The 23,138-nt window shown below is 47.7% G+C and overlaps 1 protein-coding gene across 1 annotated transcript in view; it reads left to right on the forward strand.

Annotated features, from left to right (window-relative positions):
- Positions 1 to 20,591: 20,591 nt before the first annotated feature.
- LOC103168043 (killer cell lectin-like receptor subfamily B member 1F) overlaps positions 20,592 to 23,138 on the forward strand; it is a 113,483-nt gene continuing 110,936 nt past the window's right edge. Inside the window, exon 1 of the mRNA XM_039911272.1 lies at positions 20,592 to 20,755. Coding sequence (XP_039767206.1) covers positions 20,674 to 20,755 — 82 coding nt within the window. The 5' untranslated portion in view covers positions 20,592 to 20,673. The remainder of the gene's footprint in view (positions 20,756 to 23,138) is intronic.

A 23,138-nucleotide genomic window follows, 5' to 3' on the forward strand; every position in this document is an offset into this window, starting at 1 on the left:
ATTGTACATTCCAAGGGCTTAGTACAGTGCCCTGCACATAGTAATCGCTCAATAAATACAAATGAATGAATGAATGAATGAATGAGAAGAGGAAAGGAAGGCTTAGTCAGGGAAGGCCTCTTAAAGGAGATGAGCCTTCAATAAGGCTTTGAAGTGGGGGAGAGTAATTGTCAGATATGAGGAGGGAGGATGCTCCAGGTCAGAGGCAGGATGTGGGCAGAGAGGTCAGTGGTGAGAGATAAGACTGAGGTACATGAGAAGGTTATCATTACAGGAGTGAAATCTGAGGGCTGGGTTATAGTAGGAGAGTAGTGAGGTGAGGTAGGAGGGGAAAGGGGACTGAATGCTGATGGCAAGGAGCTTCTGTTTGATGTGAGGGTGTATTGGCAATCAATGGAGATTCTTCAGCAGGGGGATGACAGGGACTGAACTTTTTTTTCGAAAAATGATAAGGGCAGCAGAGTGAAGTATGGACTGGAGTGAGGAGAGACATGAGACAGGGAGGTCAGCAAGGAGGCTGATACAGAAATCAGACAGGATAAGATAAGTGACTGGATTAATGTGGTAATAGTGTGAATGGAGAGGAAAGGGCAGATTTTAGAGATGTTGTGAAGCTCGAACTGACAGAATTTAGGGATGAATTGAATATGTGGGTTGAGTGAGAAGGAGAAATCAAGGATAATGCCACCGGATCCATAATAATAATAATAATTGTGGTATTTGTTAAGCACTTAGTATGTGTCAGGCACCAATCTAAGCACTGGGGTATGTTAAAAACAGCATTCTGATCATAGCAGTTCTTGATCTAAATGACTCTGTTTTTGTCTCAGGAAGTCCCCCATTTCAGGTGGGATGTATATTACATCCGCAAATTCCAAATTCCGGAGGACAGGAGATTGCTTCTTACCCAAAACAGATAAGGCCTGCTTGAAGAGTCTCTTTTGTCACTGAAGAAAACACACTTGTCTGAGTTCTTATGTGATTGGCTAGTTCTCCTATATGTTGCAAATAAAGGCACAGTCAAACTGGAGAGGGGGGCAGTTGTGTCATTCGTACCTCTCCGGAGGTGAACGAGCACTCGGTCATATTCCTCCCTTTTCTGATCTATCCAGCACTGTCTCTGAGTGTTACCTTTCCTTGCTTGCGTCACCACCTTGGGTTTGAATCCTCACTGCTTTTTTAGTTCCATTCTCTTTTCGAGTACAGGGTAAATACAAGATAATCGGGTTGGGCATAGTCCCTGTCCTACATAGGGTTCACAGCCTTAATCTCCATTTTACAGATGAGTGAAGTGAGGCACTGATAAGAGAAGTGACTTACCCGAGGTCACATAGCAGAGAAGTGGCAGACCTGGGATTAGAACCCAAGTCCTTCGGACTCCCAGGCCCATGCTCTTTCTACTAGGCCATACTGCCTCTTCCCAGCTCTGTCCCTATCTCCCAAAGATCTCAGCTCCTTCAGACCCCGGCTCCCACAGTCCCCGGCCCTGTCCCCAGCAGTGTGCTGGTGGCGGCGGCGACAGTGGTGGAGAAGTCAGGGCAGCCTCGTGCTTTCGTCATGTTTCCTGTTTGCTCCATCCCCTTTGTGTGCGGTTCTTCCTTCCAGCTCACAGCGGACCTGTGGTCTGTGCACTTCCTCCACACCGAGTCTGTCCACGCTAAGTACCCAGTGGCCAGGCAACTCAAGGATGGTGTGTCCCAGAGGTGGCTGGACCAGAAGAATAGAGCATTGTTGTCCCACTGCACTTGTGCTGGTGGTCAGGGGACGAAATGCCCAACAGCCTCAGGAGGCCCAAACAACCAATGACCATTACACTGGGCACAGTCACATGCACACTTGCACACAAGCACACACTCCCGCATAGATGCACACACACACACTCACACGTACACAATCATTGTGGGCAGGAAATGTGTTTGCTTATTGTTATATTACACTTCCCCAAGAGCTTAGTACAGTGCTCAGCACACAGGAAGTGCTCAATAAATACGATTGAATGAATTGAATGAATCACATACATACACACACACCCAGAGGCACACACACATACCCAGAGGCACTCACTCATACCCAGAGGCACACACTCATACGGACCCACCCACATGCACACATACAAACATTCACAGACATAGCAGCTTGACTCAGTGGAAAGAGCACAGGCTTAGGAGTCAGAGGTCATGGGTTCTAATCCCAACCCTGCCAGCAGTCAGCTATGTGACTCTGGGCAAGTCATTTGACTTCTCTGTGCCTCAGTTACCTCACTTGTGAAATGGGGATTAAGATTGTGAGCCTCACGTGGGACAACCTGATTACCCTGTATCTACCCCAGTGCTTACAACAGTGCTCAGCACATAGTAAGTGCTTAACAAATACAAACATTATTATTATTATTATTATTATACACAGATGCACAAACTCGCCTAAACACACACCCACAAGCACATACACCCACCCACTTAACACAGAAACACACTCATTCTCACCAGTCTGAGCTGATCTGAGAAATAGCATGGCCTAGTGGGAAAAGCAAGGGCCTGGCAGCCAGAGGACATGGGCATGGGTTCTGATTTTAGCTCATCCAGTTGCTTGCTGTGTGATCTTGGTAAAGTTACTTCACTTCTCTCGGACCCAGTTTCCTCAACTATCGAATGGGAATTAAATATCTGCTCTCTCTCCTATTTAGACTGTGAGGCCCATGTGGGACTGTGTCCGATCTGATTAACTTGTAACTACCCCAGTGTTTAGAACAATGCTTGACACATGGTAAGAGATTAGCAAATATAACAATAATAATAAAAATAGACTCCCCATAGGCTTCTCTGGGGTGATCCAGTGGTGAGATGGCCCCTTTTGCAACCTGGGTCACTGTTTCCTGACTGCTTTGAAATCTTAACTCTCTCTCTCTTCCACCCACCCCTTCCCCCACCCCCTCTTCCTAAGCTTCACCCCTTTCCCATATCTCCGAGCCAGTGAACCAAGCCAGGTTTCTCTGGTCACTCCTTAGACTGTAAACTCACTGTGGGCAGGGAATATGTCTGTTATATTGTTATATTGTACTCTCCCAAGCGGCTACTACAGTGCTCTGCACACAGTGAGTGCTCAGTAAATTCAATTGACTGACTAGAGTGACCGAGAGGAAGCAGTATGTGTTTTCTCCCTGTCTTCTCCAAGCCACCTCCAAGCTGCCACTCTGGCTTGACATCAACCTTCCCCCCTGGCCCAAGGTACTGCCCCAGCCTCCTCCAGGATCTTCTGGTCCATGCCTTCTGCATCTTCTTTTCCCAGGGTGGCTCTGCCCACATCCTTCTCTTGATGACCGACACTTCCATCCATCGTGCCAGTTTCCCAGTGGGTCTATGGATCGGTCTCTTCCAGAGATCTCAAGACAGAAACCCCACATGAAGGAATTGATTCTAGTGCTGGTGGCTTGTTCAGTGACACTCATGCTCTTTTGGTCCTGCTCTTCATGTTTCCGCCAGAGCTGGAGCACAATCAGTAAGCAGGTGGGCAGGAGTGTGGTGGACTGTGAAGTGCCCACAGATGCATTTGATGCATAGGACCCCTGACAGACAGTGATATTTGCCACGATTTTTTCAGGATTCCTGCTGGGCCTGTCTACTCTGCAAAATGCCTTGGGTGATTCTTCCATCAGAAACCTTCCCTATCAGGGGCTCGACATCAGTGGAAAGAACCCAGGCCTCAGGTTCATTCATTCATTCATTCATTCAATTGTATTTATTGAGCACTTACTGTGTGCAGAGCACTATACTAAGCGCTTAGAAAGTACAATTCAGCAACAGAGACAATCCCTACCCAACAATGGGCTCAGAGTCTAGAAGGGGGAGACAAACAACAAAACAAAACAAGTAGACAGGTACAAGTAGACACAACCATCAAAATAGATAAATAGAACCATAGATAAGTGCACATCTTTATTAAAATAAAGCAATAAATACATACAAATATATACAAATGCTGTGGGGAGGGGAAGGGGGAAGAGCAGAGGGAGAGAGTAGGGATAATAAGGAGTGGTGGAGGAGTAGAGGGAAAGGGAGGGCTCAGCCTGGGAAGGCCTCCTGGAGGAGGTGAGTTCTCAGTAGGACTTTGAAGAAGGGTAGAGAGTTAGTTTGGCGGATGTGAGGAGGGAGGGCATTCCAGGTCAGAGGTAGGATGTGGGCCAGGGGTCAATGGCGGGACAGACACACAGTGAGGAGGTTAGCAGCAGAGGAACAGAGTGTGCGGGCTGGGATGTAGGAGGAAAGAAGGGAGGTGAGGTAGGAGGGGGTAAGATGATGGTGAGCTCTGAAGTCAAGAGTGAGGAGTTTTTGTTTCATGAGAAGGTTGATAGGCAATCACTGGAGATTTTTGAGGAGGGGGGTGACACGCCCAGAACGTTTCTGTAGAAAGATAATCTAGGCAGCAGAGTGAAGTATAGACTGAAGTGGGGAGAGATAGGAGGATGAGAGATCAGAAAGGAGGCTGATGTAGTAGTCCAGTCGGGATATTATGAAAGATAGTACCAGCAAGGTAGCAGTTTGGATGCATCTTGGCAATGTTGTGAAGGTAAGACCAGCAGGTTTTGGTGACAGATTGGATGTGTGGGGTGAATGAGAGAGCAGAGTCAAAGATGACACAGAGGTTGTGGGCTTGTGAGACGGGAAGGATGGTAGTGCTATCCACAGTGACAGGAAAGTCAGGGAGAAGACAGGGTTTGGAAGGGAAGATAAGGAGCTCAGTCTTGGACATGTTGAGTTTTAGATGGCGGGTGGACATCCAGGTGGAGATGTCCTGAAGGTAGGAGGAGATGCGAGCCTGGAGGAAGGGAGAGAGAACAAGGAGAAAGATGTAGATTTGGGTGTCATCTGTGTAGAGATGATAGTTGAAGCTGTGGGAGCAAATGAGTTCACCAAGGGAGTGAGTATAGATGAAGAACAGAAGGGGACCAAGAACTGACCCTTGAGGAACCCCTACATTTAGGGGATGGGAGGGGAGGAGGAGCCCGCGAAGAAGACCGAGAATGAATGGCCAGAGAGATAAGAGTAAGAGGGTAGGATTCTCTCTGTGTCTCACAGAGAGGGAAGTCTCTGCGAGGTTCCTGCAGAGAGGGGACTTCTCCGGATTTGGAGAAGGGGATCACCCTAGGAGACATCCTACGAGGCTCTGGGAGACGTCCCAGAGGGTCTTTCCTGGTTGAAGGAAAGGCGCTTCCCAGTACAGGAAAGGGTGGGGTCTTGTCTGCTTAGAAACGGCGCTTTTATTCAAAAGTTCTGCAATCCTGGGATCAAGGTCATCTTCCGTTAAAAAAAAAGAAAAATGTAATGACGAAAAAGAAATTGAGATGGTGTCATGACTCTTGGACTAATTTAACTGATCGGCAGGGTCTCAATTTTTGGCCAGAAGGGGGTACTTTTGATGAGAAGCAGCGTGGCTCAGTGGAAGGAGCCCGGGCTTGGGAGTCAGAGGTCATGGGTTCAAATCCCAGCTCTGCCACTTGTCAGCTGTGTGACTGTGGGCAAGTCACTTAACTTCTCTGTGCCTCAGTTTCCTCCTCTGTAAAATGGGGATTAAGACCGTGAGCCTCAGGTGGGACAACCTGATTCCTCTGTATGTACCCCAGCACTTAGAACAATGCTCTGCACATAGTAAGCATTTAACAAATACCAATATTATTATTATTATGATGAGAACCAGGAAAGGAAGGAGTCCGTGAAGCCAAGCTTCACGTTGCAAAGAATGCAAAGCTGGGGTTTCTCCTCCTGGATCCACAGCAGGCAGAACTTGGACTAGAACCCAGGACTGTCAGTTCCCAGATCCAGACTCTCTCCTGGCCCTCAACTGGGAATAGCACCCAGCTCTCCTATTCCTCAGCCTCAGTCTTTCCCTCTCAACCCACAGCAGGCAGAGCTGGGATTAGGTCCTACGACTCTCAGTTTCCAGACCTGCGGACTCTCCCCTGGACCTAGTCAGGAGTAGAACCCAGTACTCCCAGTTCCCAGGTCTGGGCTCTCTCCACTAGCCTGAACTAGAAACCCATTCTCCCATTTCTTAGAGCCATGCCCTTTCCCTCTGGACAGCAGGCAGAGCTGGGATTAGAACACAGGAACCTCAGCTCCTAGAGCTGGGGCCTCTCCCCTGGCCCTCAGCTGGAACTACAAGACATTCATTCATTCATTCATTCAATCAAATTTATTGAGTGCTAACTGTGTGCACAGCACTGTACTAAGGGCTTGGATACATGATTTCCATTTCTCAAATCTGGGCTCTCTTCCCTGACCCTCAGCTGGAACAGGAACACAAGTCTTCAGGTTCCTAGATCTGGGCTCTCTTCCCTGGTCCTAGCCAGAACTAGAACCCAGATCTCCCAGTTCTCAGCTGGGACTAGAACCCAGGTGTCCTGTTTCTCAGAGCCATGATCTTTCCCCTGGACCCACAGCAGGCAGAACTGAGAGTTCACCTCCTCCAGGAGGCCTTCCCAGACTGAGCCCTCCCTTTCCCTCTGCCCCTCCTCCCCCTCTCCATTCCCCCTACTCACTCCCTCTGCTCTACCCCCTCTCCCTCTCCACAGCACTTGTGTATATTTGTATATATTATTTATTACTTTATTTTATTAATGATGTGTATTTATCTATGATTCTATTTATCTTGATGCTATTGATGCCTGACTACTTGTTTTACTGTCTGTCTCCCCCTTTTAGACAGTGAGCCCATTGTTGGGCAAGGATTGTCTCTATTTGTTGCCAAATTGTACATTCCAAGCGCTTAATAAAGTGCTTTGCACACAGTAAGCGCTCAATAAATGTGAATGAATGAACGAACGAACGAACGAATGAATGAATGAATGAATGAATGAATGAATGAACTGTGAATAGAAACCAGTTCCCAGAGCCGGAGCCTCTCCCCTAGCCTCCAACTCGACTTCTCAGGAACATACAATAACTCCATTTACTTGCTGGAGTGAGCCAATCAATCAATCAATTGTATTCATTGAGCACTTCCTGTGTGCAGAGCACTGTACTAGGCACTTGGGAGAGTGCCATATAACAGAGTTGGTAGACACGTTGCCTGCCCACAACAAAGTTACAGTCTAGAGGAGGAGGCAGTCATTAATATAAATAAATACACTAAGGCTGTGTATATAAATGCTGAGGAGCTGAGGGACGGGTGAATAAGTGCAAGGACGACACAGAAGAGAGTGGAAGAAGAAAAAATGAGGCTTAGTCAAGGAAGACCTCTAGGAAGAGATGTGTCTTCAGTATGAATTTGAGCTCGGTGGTTCAGCTTAATCACTTTCTTCCCCCCACCCCTATCTCCCCTCTCCAACCCCACAGCACTTATGTACAAACCTGTGATTTTATTTGTATTGATGTCTGTCTCCCCACCTCTCTAGACTGTGAGCTTGTTGTGGGCAGGGGATGTCACTGTTTTTTGTTGTCCTGTACTTTCCCAAGTACTTAGAACAGTGCTCTGCACATAGTAAGTGCTTAATAAATACAACTGAATAATTGAATAAATCAATCACCAACCTCAAGCCCGAGGACCAGCAGCCTAAGGCCACCTGCTTCCCACCTGCACTTCCTTGGCCCTGAGGATTGGCCCCAGGACTCAGGCTCCTGCTGCCGAGTGAAGAAGATGAGAGGACATCCTGGCTCTAGAGGGCTGGGATGGGGTGTCAAGCGCACCATCACTGGATGGCTGAGCACAGGCAGGAGAGCGACCAGAGTTGGGGGCATAGCCTGGCACCCCGCCCCTCCCCTCCTCCTCCCTCCTGTCCCTCTTGTCCCAGTTCTCTTCCTGGGCCTTTGCTAAGCACTCTTGATTTCCCTAGAAAACAGTAATGCGGGGTAAATCAGTCAGGTAATCACTGATATTCATTGAGCACTTGGAAAAGTACAAAGAAGTCTATAGATGTGATGCCTGCTTGCCCTCAAGGAGCTCACAGTCTACTGCGGGAAGCAGCAGCATGGCTTAGTGGATAGAGCACGGGCTTGGGAGATGGAAGGACCTGGCTTCTAATGCTGGCTCTGCCACTTCTCTGCTGTGTGACTGTGAGCAAGTCACTTTACTTCTCTGTGCCTCAGTTACCTCTTCTGTAAAATGGGGATTGAGACTGTGAGCTCCATGTGGGACAGGGACTGTGTCTAACTTGATTAGCTTATATCTACCTCAGTGCCTTGTTCAGTGCCTGGCACACAGAAAGTGCTTAACAAATACCACAATTATTATCATTATTATTATTGTTCTTACTATTATTATTGGGTGCAGAGGGCTATACTGAGAGTTTGGGACAGTGTAATAGATTTGGTAGATGAGAAGCCTAACTTTAAGGAATTTATAGTCTACTGTGTACAGAGCGCTATACTTAGAACTTGGGAGAGTGAAATAGATTTGGGAGATGTGATTCATTCAATAGTATTTATTGAGCGCTTACTATGTGCAGAGCACTGTACTAAGCGCTTGGAATGAACAAGTCGGCAACAGATAGAGACAGTCCCTGCCGTTTGACGGGCTTACAGTCTAATGCCTGTCCTCAAGGTGCTTAGAGTTTACTGGATATAGAGCACTGGACCAAGCACTTGGGAGAGTACAATAGGGTCACTAAATGCAATCGCTGCCCTCAAGGAGCTTATAGTCCAGTGGGGGAGAGAAACATTAAAATAAATTACAGGTAGGGGAAGCAGGCAAGTTTAAAGATATGTACATATATGGTTCAGGGGGAGGAGAGGAGAGAGTATGGAGGGGGAAGGATCTCAGTGATTAGGAGGTTCAGACTGAAAGGCATAGGTGATGCAGAAGGGAGGTAGAAAAGGGAGGGAAGAGAAGACATCAATCAGGGAAAATTTCTTGGAGGAGGTATGATTTTAGTGGGGCTTTGAAGATGATCTGTGGGCTATGAAGAAGGAAGGTGTTCCAGGCAGGAAGGATGGGTTGAACAAGGGATCTATGGTGAGAGAGATGAGACTGAGGCATGATGAGGAGGTTGGTATTGGAGGAGCAAAATGTGAGAAATGTAGTTGGAAAGTAACAAGGATAAGTATGGGGGAGAAAGCATATTGCGTGCCTTATAGCGGATGGTGCACCATGTATGGAGCCTGGAGGCTTTGTGGGGGAGCAGGTTGTGACACTGGTGAGTGGAGGAAATGGTGCAATGATGAGAAAGCAGGGCTGGCCTGTCCTTAGTCTAGGCTGCTCACACCAAGCCTGCAAGAAATTCTCCTCTGGAGGCTCTGTAATGCTCCAGCGCAAAGCTGCAGCCATTTGGCCTTCATGTATCATTCCAAATTTCCAACTCCCTTTTGTGTCACCCTTGCATTTGGATTTGCACTCTTTACTTACTCTTCCCTCACAGCATAGCATTTATGTAAGCTCGCGGTGGGCAGGGAATGTGTCTGTTTATTGTTATATTGTACTCTCCCAAGCACTTAGAACAGTGATCTGCAACAGTAAGTGTTCAGTAAATACGACTATGTACCTATCCATAATTTATTCATTTATATTAATCTCTGTCTCCCCCTCTAGACTGGGAACTCATTGTTGGCAGGGACTGTGTCTACCAACTCTATTGTATTGCACATTCCCAAGTGCTTAGTACAGTGCTATGCACACAGTTAAGTGCTCAGTGAATATGATTGCTTGATCTTCATCAATCAGTAATCAATCATTTTTACTTAGCCCCTGCTGAGTTGCAGTGCACTGTACTAGGTGCTTGGGAGAGTTCAATAAAGGAATTTATCACAGACCTTCTCAAATGGTTCCTTCCCCTCTGCCTTGAGTCAGGCTCCCAGCTGTAAGATGAGCCTTCTCTGGTTCCCTGCCCGCTCCGGCCCCTGACTCTTCTCGCTGCTCCCACTTCTGTATAAGCTCCTACAATACGTGGTTTTCCCACTGCTTCCACTATGTCTCCTCCGACTCCCTTCTTGGCCCAACTATAACAAGATTTCCAAAGCACGTCATCCAACCCGTAATGTCTCATTTCCTCTTCTTCCAAAGCATCTCCTCTGTCCCACTGCTCCCTCAAACTCAGTGTCTAAAATTCACCTTCACTCCTCTCTTAAATCAATCAATTGTACTTATTGAGCACTTGCTATGTGCAGAGAACTGTACTAAGTGCTTGGGAGAGTACAATATAACAATAAGCAATAAACCATATAACAGAATTGTTGACATGTTCTCTGCCGTCTCAATCCCCATTTTACAGATGAGGCAACTGAAGCACAGAGAAGTGAAGTAACTTGCCCAAGATCATAGAGCAGGCAAGTGTGCTCCTTCATGGAGAAGCGTCCCTTCATTCTTGACCAGTTCCTTACTCAGCCACTCCTCCTCCTCACCATCAGTGAAACCTGGGCCTCCCCTGCTGCTTTCTCCAGAGAAGGCCTCATTGTCTCCCACCTTTCCCAGATTCACTGGGAAAGAGGTTTCCTTCTCACACCCCAGTGACGCCTCCGCACCATTCCACCTCCCCCATCCCTTCCTTTGAAGCCCATATCATCCGCCTCTACCACTGATTCCAGATTCTAGTAGCTATCATCTAAATCCCGTGTTCCACCTCCAACTTCCTTAATTAATTTGATCCCTTTTTCATACTTCTTCTCTCCCCATGCCCATATTGATCCTTGGGGACTTCAATATCCACAAAGATATTCCTGATGATCTTTCTGATACTTCTATCACTCCTCAACTTAGCTGTCCTCCTGCTTCACCCCACCTCCCTCAATCACTGACTTGGACACATGCTTGATCGATCTTATCATCTCTAACCGCTGCACAATCTCTACCTCACCAACTCTAAAATTCCTCTCTCTGACCACAACCACTCACTTACCTCCTCTCCCACACACCTCCTCCCCATAAATCTGTGCTATTCCCCCACAGAGACCTCTGATCTTTTGACCCCATCCAATTTTCTTAATTCATCTTGCCCCACTTAGCCTCCATACCCAAACTGCCCTCCCTCCATCACCAAATAGATGCTCTCTACACCATCCTTTCTACTAAACTCAACAAACCCATTCATTCATTCATTCATTCATTCATTCATTCATTCAATAGTATTTATTGAGCGCTTACCATGTGCAGAGCACTGTACTAAGCACTTGGAATGTACAATTCGGCAACAGAGACAATCCCTGCCCATTGATGGGCTTACAGTCTAATCGGGGGAAACACACGGACAAAAACAAGACAACTTAATCGCAATAAATAGAATCAAGGAGATGTACACCTCATTAACAAAATAAATAGAGTAATTAAAATATATACAAATGAGCACAGTGCTGAGGGGAGGGGAAGGGAGGGTGGAGGAGCAGAGGGAAAGGGGGGGAAAGGGGGCTTAGCTGATGGGAGGTGAAGGAAGGGCAGAGAGGGAGCAGAGGGAGCAGAGGGAAAAGGGGAAACTCAGTCTGGGAAGGCCTCTTAGAGGCGGTGAGCTTTCAGTATTGATCTCATACCTCTAACCCACAGCTCTGGATCAACTCCACAGTCTTCAAACTTGAAGTGGATGAAGTCAGCCTGATAATTAGGTCTCTGTCAGCTGCCCTCTGCGACTCGAGCTCAAGAGCGAAGGATGAAGACTGCCACCCTCTACAATCCAACTTCGACTCCATCCCCTCCTCTGAAACTGCTCTTTCCAAGGCCTTTAGTGATCACCTTCTGGACAAATCCAGTGGACTCTACTCCATCCTACACCTCCTCTACCTCTCAACTGACTTCAACCCTGTGGACCACCCCTTTCTCCTGGAAACATCATCCAAACTTGGGTCCATTGTTACTGTCCTCTCCTGGTATTCCTCCTACCTCTCTTACTGCTCCTTCTCAATCTCCTCATCTGCTCTTCTTCTGCCTCTCCCCCACTAATTAATGTTGCAGTTTCCCAGAGACAAGTAGTACAACAGGGAGAAGAGGGAGTCGCCAGAGAAGGGGGATCTGGAGGAAGGGTGGGACCCTCCAGGTGGACATTCAAGAGGCCGAAGTCATTTACTTCCTGGTGGGTTCCAGCCCCTCCTGACCCCCATCCTCCAACTCCTTCTCTGCTTCCTTTCCACCTAGTGACCTGGGAGAGCTTTGACCTTGTGGAGGTTTGACCTGGATACTGCTTCCTGTCAGTTTCGGAATATCCTTCTCTGGCCCAGGGGCCCCTGTCCACTGGTGGGAAAATGTCTACGGCGTCCAGAGTTGCGGAAGTTAATCTGAGGGCAGGGGAAGTTCAAGGAGGATGAGGAACAAGTTAAATCAACACTTCAATCCCACGACACATTTTTATGTGGTTTCTTTTGTGCACTTTGACCTTTCCGGGAACTGACACAACATGTCATGTATCCCCTTTGAAATGGCTCATCACGGATCCACTCCAACCTGGGATACACCGATCTCCTCTGATATGGGGTGGCGTGGATCCCCTCTAACATTTTTTAAAATGGTATTTATTAAGTGCTTACTATGTGTCAAACATTATAGTAAGCACTGGAGTAGATACAGGGAAAATCAGATTGGACACAATCCCTGTCTCACCAGGGCTCACAGTCTGAGTAGGAGAGAATAGGAATTAATTCCCTTTTTACAGATAAGGAAACTGAGGCACAGAGAATTTAAATGACTTGCCCAAGGTTACACAGCAGGTAAGGGGCAGAGCTGTGGCTAGAACCTAGATTCTCTGACTCCCAGGCCTGGGCACTTTCCACTAGACTGCACTGCTTCTCTATGAAGCAGCATGGCCTAGTGGAAGGAGCCTGGGCCTGGGAGTCTGAGGACATGGGTTCTAATCCTGACTCTGCCACCTGTCTGCTGTGTGACCTTGGGCAAATCACTTCACTTCTCTGTGCTTCAGTTACCTCATCTGTAAAATGGGGATTAAGGTTGTGAGCCCCATGTGGGACAACCCGTTTACCTTGTACCAGTGCTTAAAACAGTGCTTGGCACATAGTAAGCGTTTAACAAATGCCTTCATTATTATTATTACTATTAGTATTACTTACCTCAGCACTTAGAACAGTGCTTGGCACATAGTAAGTACTTAACAAATACTATCATTATTATTAATTATTATTACTATCATTATCATTACAAGCGGAAGAGAAAATGAGAGCTTAGCCAGGGAAGGCCTTTTGGAGGAGGTGTATTTTCCAAAGCAGCAGCAACTCCTAATAGAAAAAGCATGGGCCTGGGAGTCAAAGGACCTGGGTTCTAATCCCAGCTTTGCCTAATACTTCCTGTGTGATCTTGGACGAATCACTTAACTTCTCTATGTCTCAGTTCTCCTGTTCTCCCGTCTACTTAGACTGTGAGCCCCTTGCGGAGCAGGGACTATGTCCAACCTAATAAACTTGTATTCAGTCATTAATTCAATCATATTTATTGAGCACTTACTGTGTGTAGAGCACTATGCTAAGCACTTGAGAGAGTTCAATATAACATTAAAAAGACACGTTCCCTGGTCATTAGGGCAGGGAATGTGTCTGTTTATTGTTGTAACGTACTCTCCCAAGTGCTTAGTACAGTGGCTGCACAGATTCAGCGCTCAATAAATATGATTGAATGAATGAGCCTACAGTCTAGAGCGATGAACTTCAAGTCTAGAGCTTATATACCCCAGAATTTAGAACAGCGTTTGACACATAGTAAGTGCTTAACAAATACGCTTACAAAAAAAAAAAAAAGGGTTTGAAGGTGAGGAGAATGATCATCTGTCAGTTATGAAGAAAGAGGGTGTTCCAGGCCAGAAGCAGGATGTGGACAAGTGGTCGGTCAGTGGGATAGATAAGAAAGAGATACAGTGAGTAGACTGGCATTACAGGAGCAGAGTGTGAGGGCAACGTTGTGGTAAGAGAACAGCACAGTAAAGTAGGAGGAGCAAGGGGATTGAGTGCTTTAAAGGAGTTAAAGGAGTTTCTGTTTGATGGGGAGTTAGATGGGCAAACACTGGAGGTTCTGGAGGAATGAAGAAACAAGGACTGAATGGTTTTGTAGAAAAAAATGATCTGGGCAGAAAAGTGAAGTATAAAAATTTGTACCTGCTTTCTTTCTCATTAGACTGCAGGTCTGGAAGGTCCTGGAAGTCAAGAAAGATGTGTTGTGCTTCTGTTACACTTTCCCTGGCCTTTAGAATGATTATTTTACATTTAACAGGTGAAGAGAGCCAATTTATAAGACTGGGGAGAGCTGGTGGACTGCCTTAAAGCCACTGGTCAGGAGGTTCTCTTCAGTGTGGAGAGAGATGGGTAGAATTAATGAAGGAAAGACATTTCTTTAGCATAGGCCCCGGTAGTCAGAAGGACATGGGTTCTAATCCTTGATCCTCCACTTGTCAGCTTGTGATCTCAGGCAAGTCATTTTACTTCTCTGTGCCTCAGTTACCTCATCTGTAAAATGGGGATTAATGCTGTGAGCTCCACGTGGGTCACGGACTATGTCCAACTTGATAAGCTTGTAACTACCCCTGCACTTAGAAAAGTGTTTGGCACATAGTAAGCACTTAACAAATACCATCATTGTCAACACATTTCTCCCTCAGCAGGTGTTCAGTAGATGGAAAAAAGCGTGGGTTCAAGAAGGGTTTGTGTCCACTCATGGACTAAAGACTTGAACTGGTTTATTGGAGAGAATGGATGACAGCTGGGTGCCTAGACAACCTTCTAGTGAGTGTTGAAATGGGGTGACGGAGAAGCAAGATGGCCTAATGGATAGAGCCTGGGTCTGGGAGTCAGAGAACCTGGGTTATAGTCCCAACTCTGCCACTTGTCTGCTGTGTGACCTTGGGCAAGTGACTTAACTTCTCTGTGTCTCAGTTCACTGTTCTGCAAAATGGAGATTCAATCCCTGAGCTCCCTCCTACTTAGTCTATTAGCCCCATGCGGGACATGAACTGTTGTCCAACCTGGTTAGCTTGTATCTACCTCAGTGCTTAGTATAGTGCCTACCACATATTAAGTGCTTAACAAATATCATTAAAAAAACTGTAGAAAAGGGGGACAGGAAAATTATTTAAAGACCAAGTGAGGACAAACCTTAAGCGAGATTGCATAGCTGTGGATAGCTGACAGTCAGAAGTCACATCAGCACTGACAAGCAGGGTGGCTCTCTTAGATCAGAGGTTTCAGGAAGATCTTGACACTGAGAGAGGGGAGATTAAAATAGTGCCAGTGCTGTGGGTGACAATGTCACGGTGCATCACGGGCCCTCTTCAGCCTTGCACAGGATGAGGAAGGGGTCATCAGTCACACATTGTTCTCAGCCACCGACACATATACATTGTTGAAATCTCTTTGCCACGGAGTGACACTGTCCGTGCTGAAGCCCAGCAGGACAAGTGGTATGTATATATGATCATATACTATTCACATGCAGTTTTAACTTAATGGGTGCTGTCACTCTGCACTCCAGCTAGGACGCTACTGGGAAATTAGAGGACACGGACCCCGATGGGTCATGGCAGGACACACGGTGTCAAAAGTGGCCAACAAGGTGAGTGCAACAGTGTTGGATTTCTTTACTGTGTCCTCTGCAAGCTCTTGGTCCCGGCGCTTCGGACACCTGGAATTTGCTCCTAATGTTCTTGCTCCCTCCCAGGGCCTGGCCCCAACACTCTGGGCATTCTGGAAGCGTTCTTGCTATTGCCCACAGGTAGTTGGGTGTTCTTACAGCCAGTGAGAGGGAAGAAAGGGAAAGGCTAAGGATGAGAGGCTGTAGCATGTTTGCTAGGTCCACATGGGAAGGGGGGAGATGTAGGACTGAGCAGGTCCCTCTGCTCTTGAGAGGTCACCTCAAGCAATTCCACCAGCACCAGTGGCCAAAGAGTGGAGCATCAGGTGCTGGCATCAAAGCACACTCATCTCACCCCACTGAGTTGGATAGAGCAGACACCACACACCACACTTACACATTCACATACTTACACATTCACACACTCCCTCTCACAAATATATTCACACATACATACCTTCACACACACACAAACACACACTGTCTCTCATGTAAATATACACACACTGTCACAAATGCACAAACATCCACACATGCACATACTCTCCTCCTTGCAAAGTTATATGAACTCACAAATGCACACACACTCACACACACACATACTGTCCCTCTCTACCACACTCACATGTGACCCCCCTGCCGGATGTTGAGCGGAGCAGTGGTGGCCATCTGTCTGAACTGTGGTTGTGGCACTGCCTGGAGGAGCCCAGGATGGTGGTTGGGAGAGTTGCCTAGTGGATAGAGCATGGGAGTCAGAAGGTTCTAACCCTGGCCCCGCTACTTGTCTGCTGGGTAACCTTGGGCAAGTCATTTAACTTCTTTGTGCCTCAGTTCTCTCATCTGTAAAATAAGGATTTAGACTGTGAGTCCCACCTGGAACAGGGACTGTGTCCAACCCAATTATCCTGTATCTACCCCAGTGCTTAGAACAGTGCCTGGCACATAATAAGCACTTAACAAATACCATAATTACTCATTATCATTATTATTAATCATTAATTCATTCAATAGTAGTTATTGAGTGTTTACTGTGTGCAAAGCACTGTACTAAGCTTTTGGGAAAGTACACTATAACAATAAACAGACACATTCCCTGCCCACAGAGAGCTTATAATTAATGTTGGTATCTGTTAGGCGCTTACTATGTGTCGAGCACCGTTCTAAGCAATGGGGTAGACATAGGGGAATCAGGTTGTCCCACATGGGGCTCACAGTCTTAATCCCCATTTTACAGATGAGGTAACTGAGGCACCGAGAAGTGAAGTGACTTGCCCAAAGTCACACAGCTGACAAGTGGCTGAGCCGGGATTTGAACCCATGACCTCTGACTCCAAAGCCTGTGCTCTTTCCACTGAGCCATGCTGTCTAGAGGGGAAGACAGACATTACTATAAATAAATAAAAAAGTACAATAAATTACAGATATGTACCTTATGACAATATGTATTATTATTGATATTATTCTTATTACCAGGGTCAGGGGAGAAGGTTAGGGAAGTTCCAGCTTTCCCAGGATGCAGATAGGAGGGGAGAGAACTTGGTTTCCATAAGGTACACGTTGTGGCAGGGATGGTGGCCCTGGGGCTGGGAAATGGGTGAGAAAGAGGGATGGGGCGGTGACCACTCAGAGAGTTTGGACTGCTGTGGGGCTGGTATCCCACACCCCATCTCCTCTGAGATCAGAGACCTGGTTCTAGCCACCCCCACCTACCCTCTTCTCCCCTGACCAACGTGTTCTGAAGTTGAGTGGCGGGCAGAGCTCGCTCCTACCCTCCCCAGTGTCTCCTTCCCCTCCTGCTCCCCAGTTCTCAACCCTGCAGTGGAGGCACCAGTGCTCTCTATATTCTGGTGTCTGGTGGGGGTCTTACCCTTCTTAGTGCCTCTTTCCCTTCCCACCCTGGGACTCAGTCACACAGGAGATGAACTGGTAATAATAATAATAATCGTGGCATTTGTTAAGAGCTTACTATGTGCCAGGAATCGTACTAAGTGCTGGGGGTGGATACAAGTAAATCAGGTTGGTAACAGTCCCTGACCCAAGTGGGACTCGCAGTCTCAATCCCCATTTTACAGATGAGGTTACTGAGGTACAGAGAAGTGAAGTAGCTTGCCCAAGATCACAGAGCAGACAAGTGGCAGAGTTGGGATTAGAGACCATGAGATGTGCATCACCCTGATTCTATTTATTTGCTATTGTTTTAATGAGATGTTCTTCCCCTTGATTCTATTTATTTTCATTGTTTTTGTCTGTCTCCCCCGATTAGACTGTAAGCCCGTCAATGGGCAGGGACTGTCTCTATCTGTTACCGATTTGTACATTCCAAGTGCTTAGTACAATGCTCTGCACATAGTAAGCGCTCAATAAATACTATTGAATGAATGAATGAATGAATGAATGAATGAATGAATGAATGAATGAATGAGACCATGACCTTCTGACTCCCAGGCCTGGGCTCTATTTACTAAGCCATGGTGAGACGATGTGGGTGAAGGATTGTGTAAATGGACAATGTAATTAAAGTCCACATTTGATAGCTACATGTGCCTGGGTCTTGGACCCGTGGACATGTGCTGGGGCTTCCGGAGGAGGGGGAGTGGGAATAAAAACGCTTGGACTGGAGTGAGCCATTATTCAAGCATTTCTACACTACACTTCTCTGGGGAGTGCGAACATCATACACTTTCAAAGGTGCAGGGGCCTACCCACATGCAACTGTGCACGAACCCAGAAACACACGCATGTGTGCATGCTCTGGTGGTGAGTGTTAAACAGGCCCCACAGAACTCCTCCTCCCATTCTCTGCCCTCCAGCGACAACAGAAGCAAGGAACACCCCTTGTGGGAACACAGCTGAGCTTTTTGATGCTTTTGTTTAGTGTTTCTGTGTCAGAAACTGCTTCAGGTGCTGATGCAGGTCTTGCAGCTTAATGGCTTTGGGAGTCAGAGGTTGTGGGTTCTAATCCCAACTCTGCCACTTATCAGTTGTGTGACTTTGGGCAAGTCACTTAACTTCTCTGTGACTCAGTTACCTCATCTGTAAAATGGGGGTTACAGCTGAGAGCCCCATGTGGGATAAACTGATTAACTTGTATCTCCTCCAAAGCTTAGAACAGTGCTTGGCACATAGTAAGCACTTAACAAATATCATCATAAAGTTAATTAGGTTGGACATAGTCCCTGTCCCTCATGGGGATCAGTCTAAGTAGGAGAAAGAAGAGGTACTGCATCTACATTTTACAGTTGAAGTTATTTCCTGGGTCCCCACAGACCCTTGCCCCTTGGCTAAGTGTCCCTTTATGCCCAAGGATCCAAAGAGTCTCAGGACCCTGGCACTGAGACCCCAGTATTGAGAACCAGGTACAGAGACCCTGGCACACAGACTCTGGCACACACACCCTGGGACACAGATCCTAGCACAAAGAGCCTAGGATACAGACTCCTCTTCTCATTCTCTCTTCTGCATCACCCTGGCTTGCTCCCTTCTTTCAACCCCCTTTCCCAGCCCCACAGCACTTATGTTCATATCTGTAACATTTATTTATATTAATGTCTGTCTTCCCCTCTAGAGTGTAAGCTTGTGGGCAGGGAATGTGTATGTTTATTGTGGCACTGGTCTCTTCGAAGTGTTTAGTATAGTGCTTGGCACACAGTAAATGCTCAATACATATGACTGATTAAATGAATGAATGACCCCAGTACCAAGACCTTGGGACACAGACACCAGGACCCAGAAACTACTCTCAGGGCCAGACATTTGCCCTATCCACTGTCCCCCAAGTCCCCCAACTGCCTCATGCCCAGCCACCTGTCCCAGGTCCTGTCTCCCAGAACCTCTGTTCCCTGAGGTGCCAACAACTAGCTCCTCTTCTGTCCCCCAGAATGCTCTGCTCCCCCAAGTCCAGTCATCTGTCTCCCAGAACCCCCTACTTCTGTAGGCTCAGCCACTAGTGCTAGACAATGTCCCCAGAACTTCCTGCTCCCCCAGGCCCAGCCACCTACCCAACTGCTGTCCCTCTGATCCCCTTTCTCCCTCAGGCCCAGCCCCCTGCCCCAGCCACTCTTCCCCACAACCCCCTGCTCCCTCAGGCCCAACTATCTACCAAGTCACTGTCCCCCAAGAACCTCCTACTTCCTCAGTCCCAGCCAGCTGCCCCCAGCCACTGTCTCTCAGGTCTTCCTACTCTATCAAGTCCAGCCAGCTGCCCCAGCCACTGTCTTTCAGCAACCCCTACTTCTGCAGGCTCAGCCACCAGCATTAGACACTGTCCCACAGAACACCCCCACCTCCACAAATCCATCATCTGCCCAACCAATATACCCTCAAACCCCTTACTCCCTCAGGCCCAGCCACCTGCCCGACCGCTATCCCCCAGGACCCCCTAAACCCTCAGGTTCAGCTACTTGTTCCAGACACTGTCCTTCATAATACCCTACTCATTCATTCATTGATATTTATTGAGCCCTTACTGTGTGCAGAGCACTCTACTACTCCCTCAGAGTCAGACATCTGCCCTATCTACTGCCCCAAGGGTGTCCTAGTCCCTCAGGCCCAGCCACCTGATCCAGCCATTGTCCTGATCCAGCCAATGTCTCCAATAACCCCCTGTTCCCTCAGGCCCAGCCCCTGCCCCAGCCACTGTCCTCCAGAAACCCTTCTCCCCAGACCTAGCCATCTACCCCACCTTCTATCCCTCAGATTTTTTCCCAGAGGGACCCCACATATACATTCCCCCTGGAGCTGAGGGCGTGACAACTTCCCAGGTGATGGTGGAGTTGCAAGAGGAACGTTTCCCTCTCTCTCTGGTCTGCACCCGCCCAATCCCCCCATCCCCAAATGCTTTCCACCACAAGGGGAAGCCCCAACTTGGTTTCAGAAATGCAGTCCCTCTCTCACTCTCCTTTACCCTCTCCCCATTATGTTCTGCCCCTCATCGTCCCTGCCTCATCCCTTATCCCTCACCCTGGTGGAACATCCCAGTCCAGTTGGGGAACAGCTTTCAGAGTAGGCCCTTCCTCTTTCACTATCAGAAGATCATATGACAAACAAGAAAGCATATAGGATTTCCTCCTTGCTAAGTCCCCGGGCAAGGGAGGGGGCTGGGAGCTTAAAGGAAGAAGCCTTCCTCCAGCTTCCCTCACTCCTTCCAGCAGGTGGAGAGTGTGGTGGTGGGTGCAGCAGTGGTGTCCCTGTAGGGGCAGCGTCATGGCCCAGAATGTCACCTACGCAGAACTCAACCTGGAGCAGAAAGCTCAACCACATCAGACCAACAGCAGCAAGGAAGCAGGTAGGTGCTCTCTGCCCATTTCCCTGGGGAGATGGTGTTCTGATCTCCCAATCGTGCCTGCCCACCCACCATCTGTCTGCCTGTCTGCCTGTTCCATCTGCTTGCCTCCAGGGTCTCGCTCCAGTCCATACTTCACTCTCCTGCCCAGATCATTTTTCTAAATAAACATTTAGTTCAAGTCTCCCCACCCCTCAGGATTCTCCTGCAGTTGCTAATTCACTCCTGCATCAAAATGAACCTCCTTACCGTCAGCTTTAAAGCAATCACCTTGCCCTCTGCTACCTTACCTCCTTGATTTCCTACTTCAACCCAGCTCGCACACATGGCTCTTCTTATGCCAAACTACTCACTGAGCCTCCACATCGTCTATCTCACTGTCAATCACTTTCTCATGCCCTCCCACCTACCTGCAACTCCCTTCCCCTTTATATGTAACAGACCATCTCTCTTCTCATTTTCAAAGCCCCGCTAAAATCATATTTCCTTCAAGAAGTCTTCCCCAACTAATTCCTCATCCCTAGCCAGTACCCTCTAATACTTTGACACTCACTCCACCTAGAGCATTCTTGTCTTTATCCCTATACTCTGTCGCTTTTACTTATAATTTATTTTAATGCCAATCTACCCTGATAGATTGTAAGATCCTGAGGGTAGGATTTGTGTCTACAAATTCTTCTACTCTTCCAACCACTTGGTGCAGTGCTCTGCACAGAGTAAATGCTTGAAAAATACCACTGATTGATTGATGGATTCAGCTGTTGCAGATTTATCCATCCCCTTGTCTGCCTGCCTGTCTGGCTGTCCTCGTCTCCATCTCTTTGATTGTCCACCTCAGGAAGTCAGTTGATCAAATATATTGAGCTCTTACTGGGTGCAGAGCACTATACTAAGTGCTTGGGAGAGTATGATATAATGCTTGGAAGAGTATGATATAAAAATATGACAGACACAGTCACTTCCCTGAGTGAGTTTCTAGAGGTTGGGAAAAGGGCCAGAAACTCCTGCAGGAGGGTGGTGGGGCCTTCTCAACCTTTAGAACACTGGAACAACCATGGCCACGGCTGGGACTGTCAGACTGAGACACAAGGAACATGAAATGATTCTTCTACTCTTAGGACTCAATGGTCTTGTCACATTTTTCACTGTCCTTGTCTGGTCTGGTATATATATATATTTATCTCTTTTTTTCTTCTTTCCTTGTGGGTATCCCTCCAATCCCCACTTTCCCCTTTTTTTTAGGGGCCCAGGAACTGTTACTCATTCTCATTCTTGGATTATTTTTCTTGCGCTTAATACAGTGTCTTGCATGCAGTAGATGCTTAATGAGTACTATTACTACTACTCCTGATATTGCTACTAGCCACACCCTGTGTGTTGTAGCAGTGTTTGTTGTGTGATTGGTACTCCCCCATCTCTCACCCCTAATGATCTGGCCACCTATTTCCTCACGAAAATCAACACGATCAGGTCTGAGCTCCCCAAAGTCACCCCTCCGCCTCTCCCCTCCCCCCCAACAACCCCCTCCCCTACTTTCCCATCCTTCCCTGCAGTATCCTCAGAGGAGATCTCCTCCCTCCTCGCAAGTGCCACCCCCTCCACCTGCGCCTCGGACCCCATTCCCTCTCACCTTCTTAAAACCATCGCCCCTGCCCTCCTCCCTTCCTTAACTTCTATTTTTAACCACTCAATCTCCAAGGGCTCCTTCCCCTCTGCCTTCGAACATGCCCACGTCTCCCCCATCCTAAAAAAACCCGCTCTTGACCCCACTTCCCCCTCCAGTTATCGTCCTATCTCCCTACTACCCTTCCTTTCCAAAATCTTAGAACAAGTCGTCTACAATCGATGCCTAGAATTCCTTAACTCCCATTCTCTCCTAGACCCCCTCCAATCTGGCTTCCGTCCCCTCCACTCTACTGAGACTGCTCTCTCTAAGGTCACCCATGACCTCCTTCTTGCCAAATCCAATGGCTCCTACTCCATTCTGATCCTCCTTGACCTCTCTGCTGCCTTTGACACTGTCGACCATCCCCTCCTCCTCCATACCTTATCTCACCTTGGCTTCACGGTCTCTGTCCTCTCCTGGTTCTCCTCTTACCTCTCTGGCCGATCATTCTCGGTCTCCTACGCTGGAGCCTCCTCCCCCTCCCATCCTTTAACTGTTGGAGTTCCTCAAGGGTCAGTTCTTGGCCCTCTTCTGTTCTCCATTTACACTCACTCCCTCGGTAAACTCATCCGCTCTCACGGCCTTGACTACCATCTCTACGCAGATGACACGCAGATCTACATCTCCGCCCCTGTCCTCTCCCCCTCCCTTCAGGCTCGCATCTCCTCCTGCCTCCGGGACGTCTCCACCTGGATGTCGGCCCGCCACCTAAAACTCAAC

This window comes from Ornithorhynchus anatinus, chromosome 2, assembly GCF_004115215.2.
Source record: "Ornithorhynchus anatinus isolate Pmale09 chromosome 2, mOrnAna1.pri.v4, whole genome shotgun sequence".
Taxonomy (NCBI): domain Eukaryota; kingdom Metazoa; phylum Chordata; class Mammalia; order Monotremata; family Ornithorhynchidae; genus Ornithorhynchus; species Ornithorhynchus anatinus.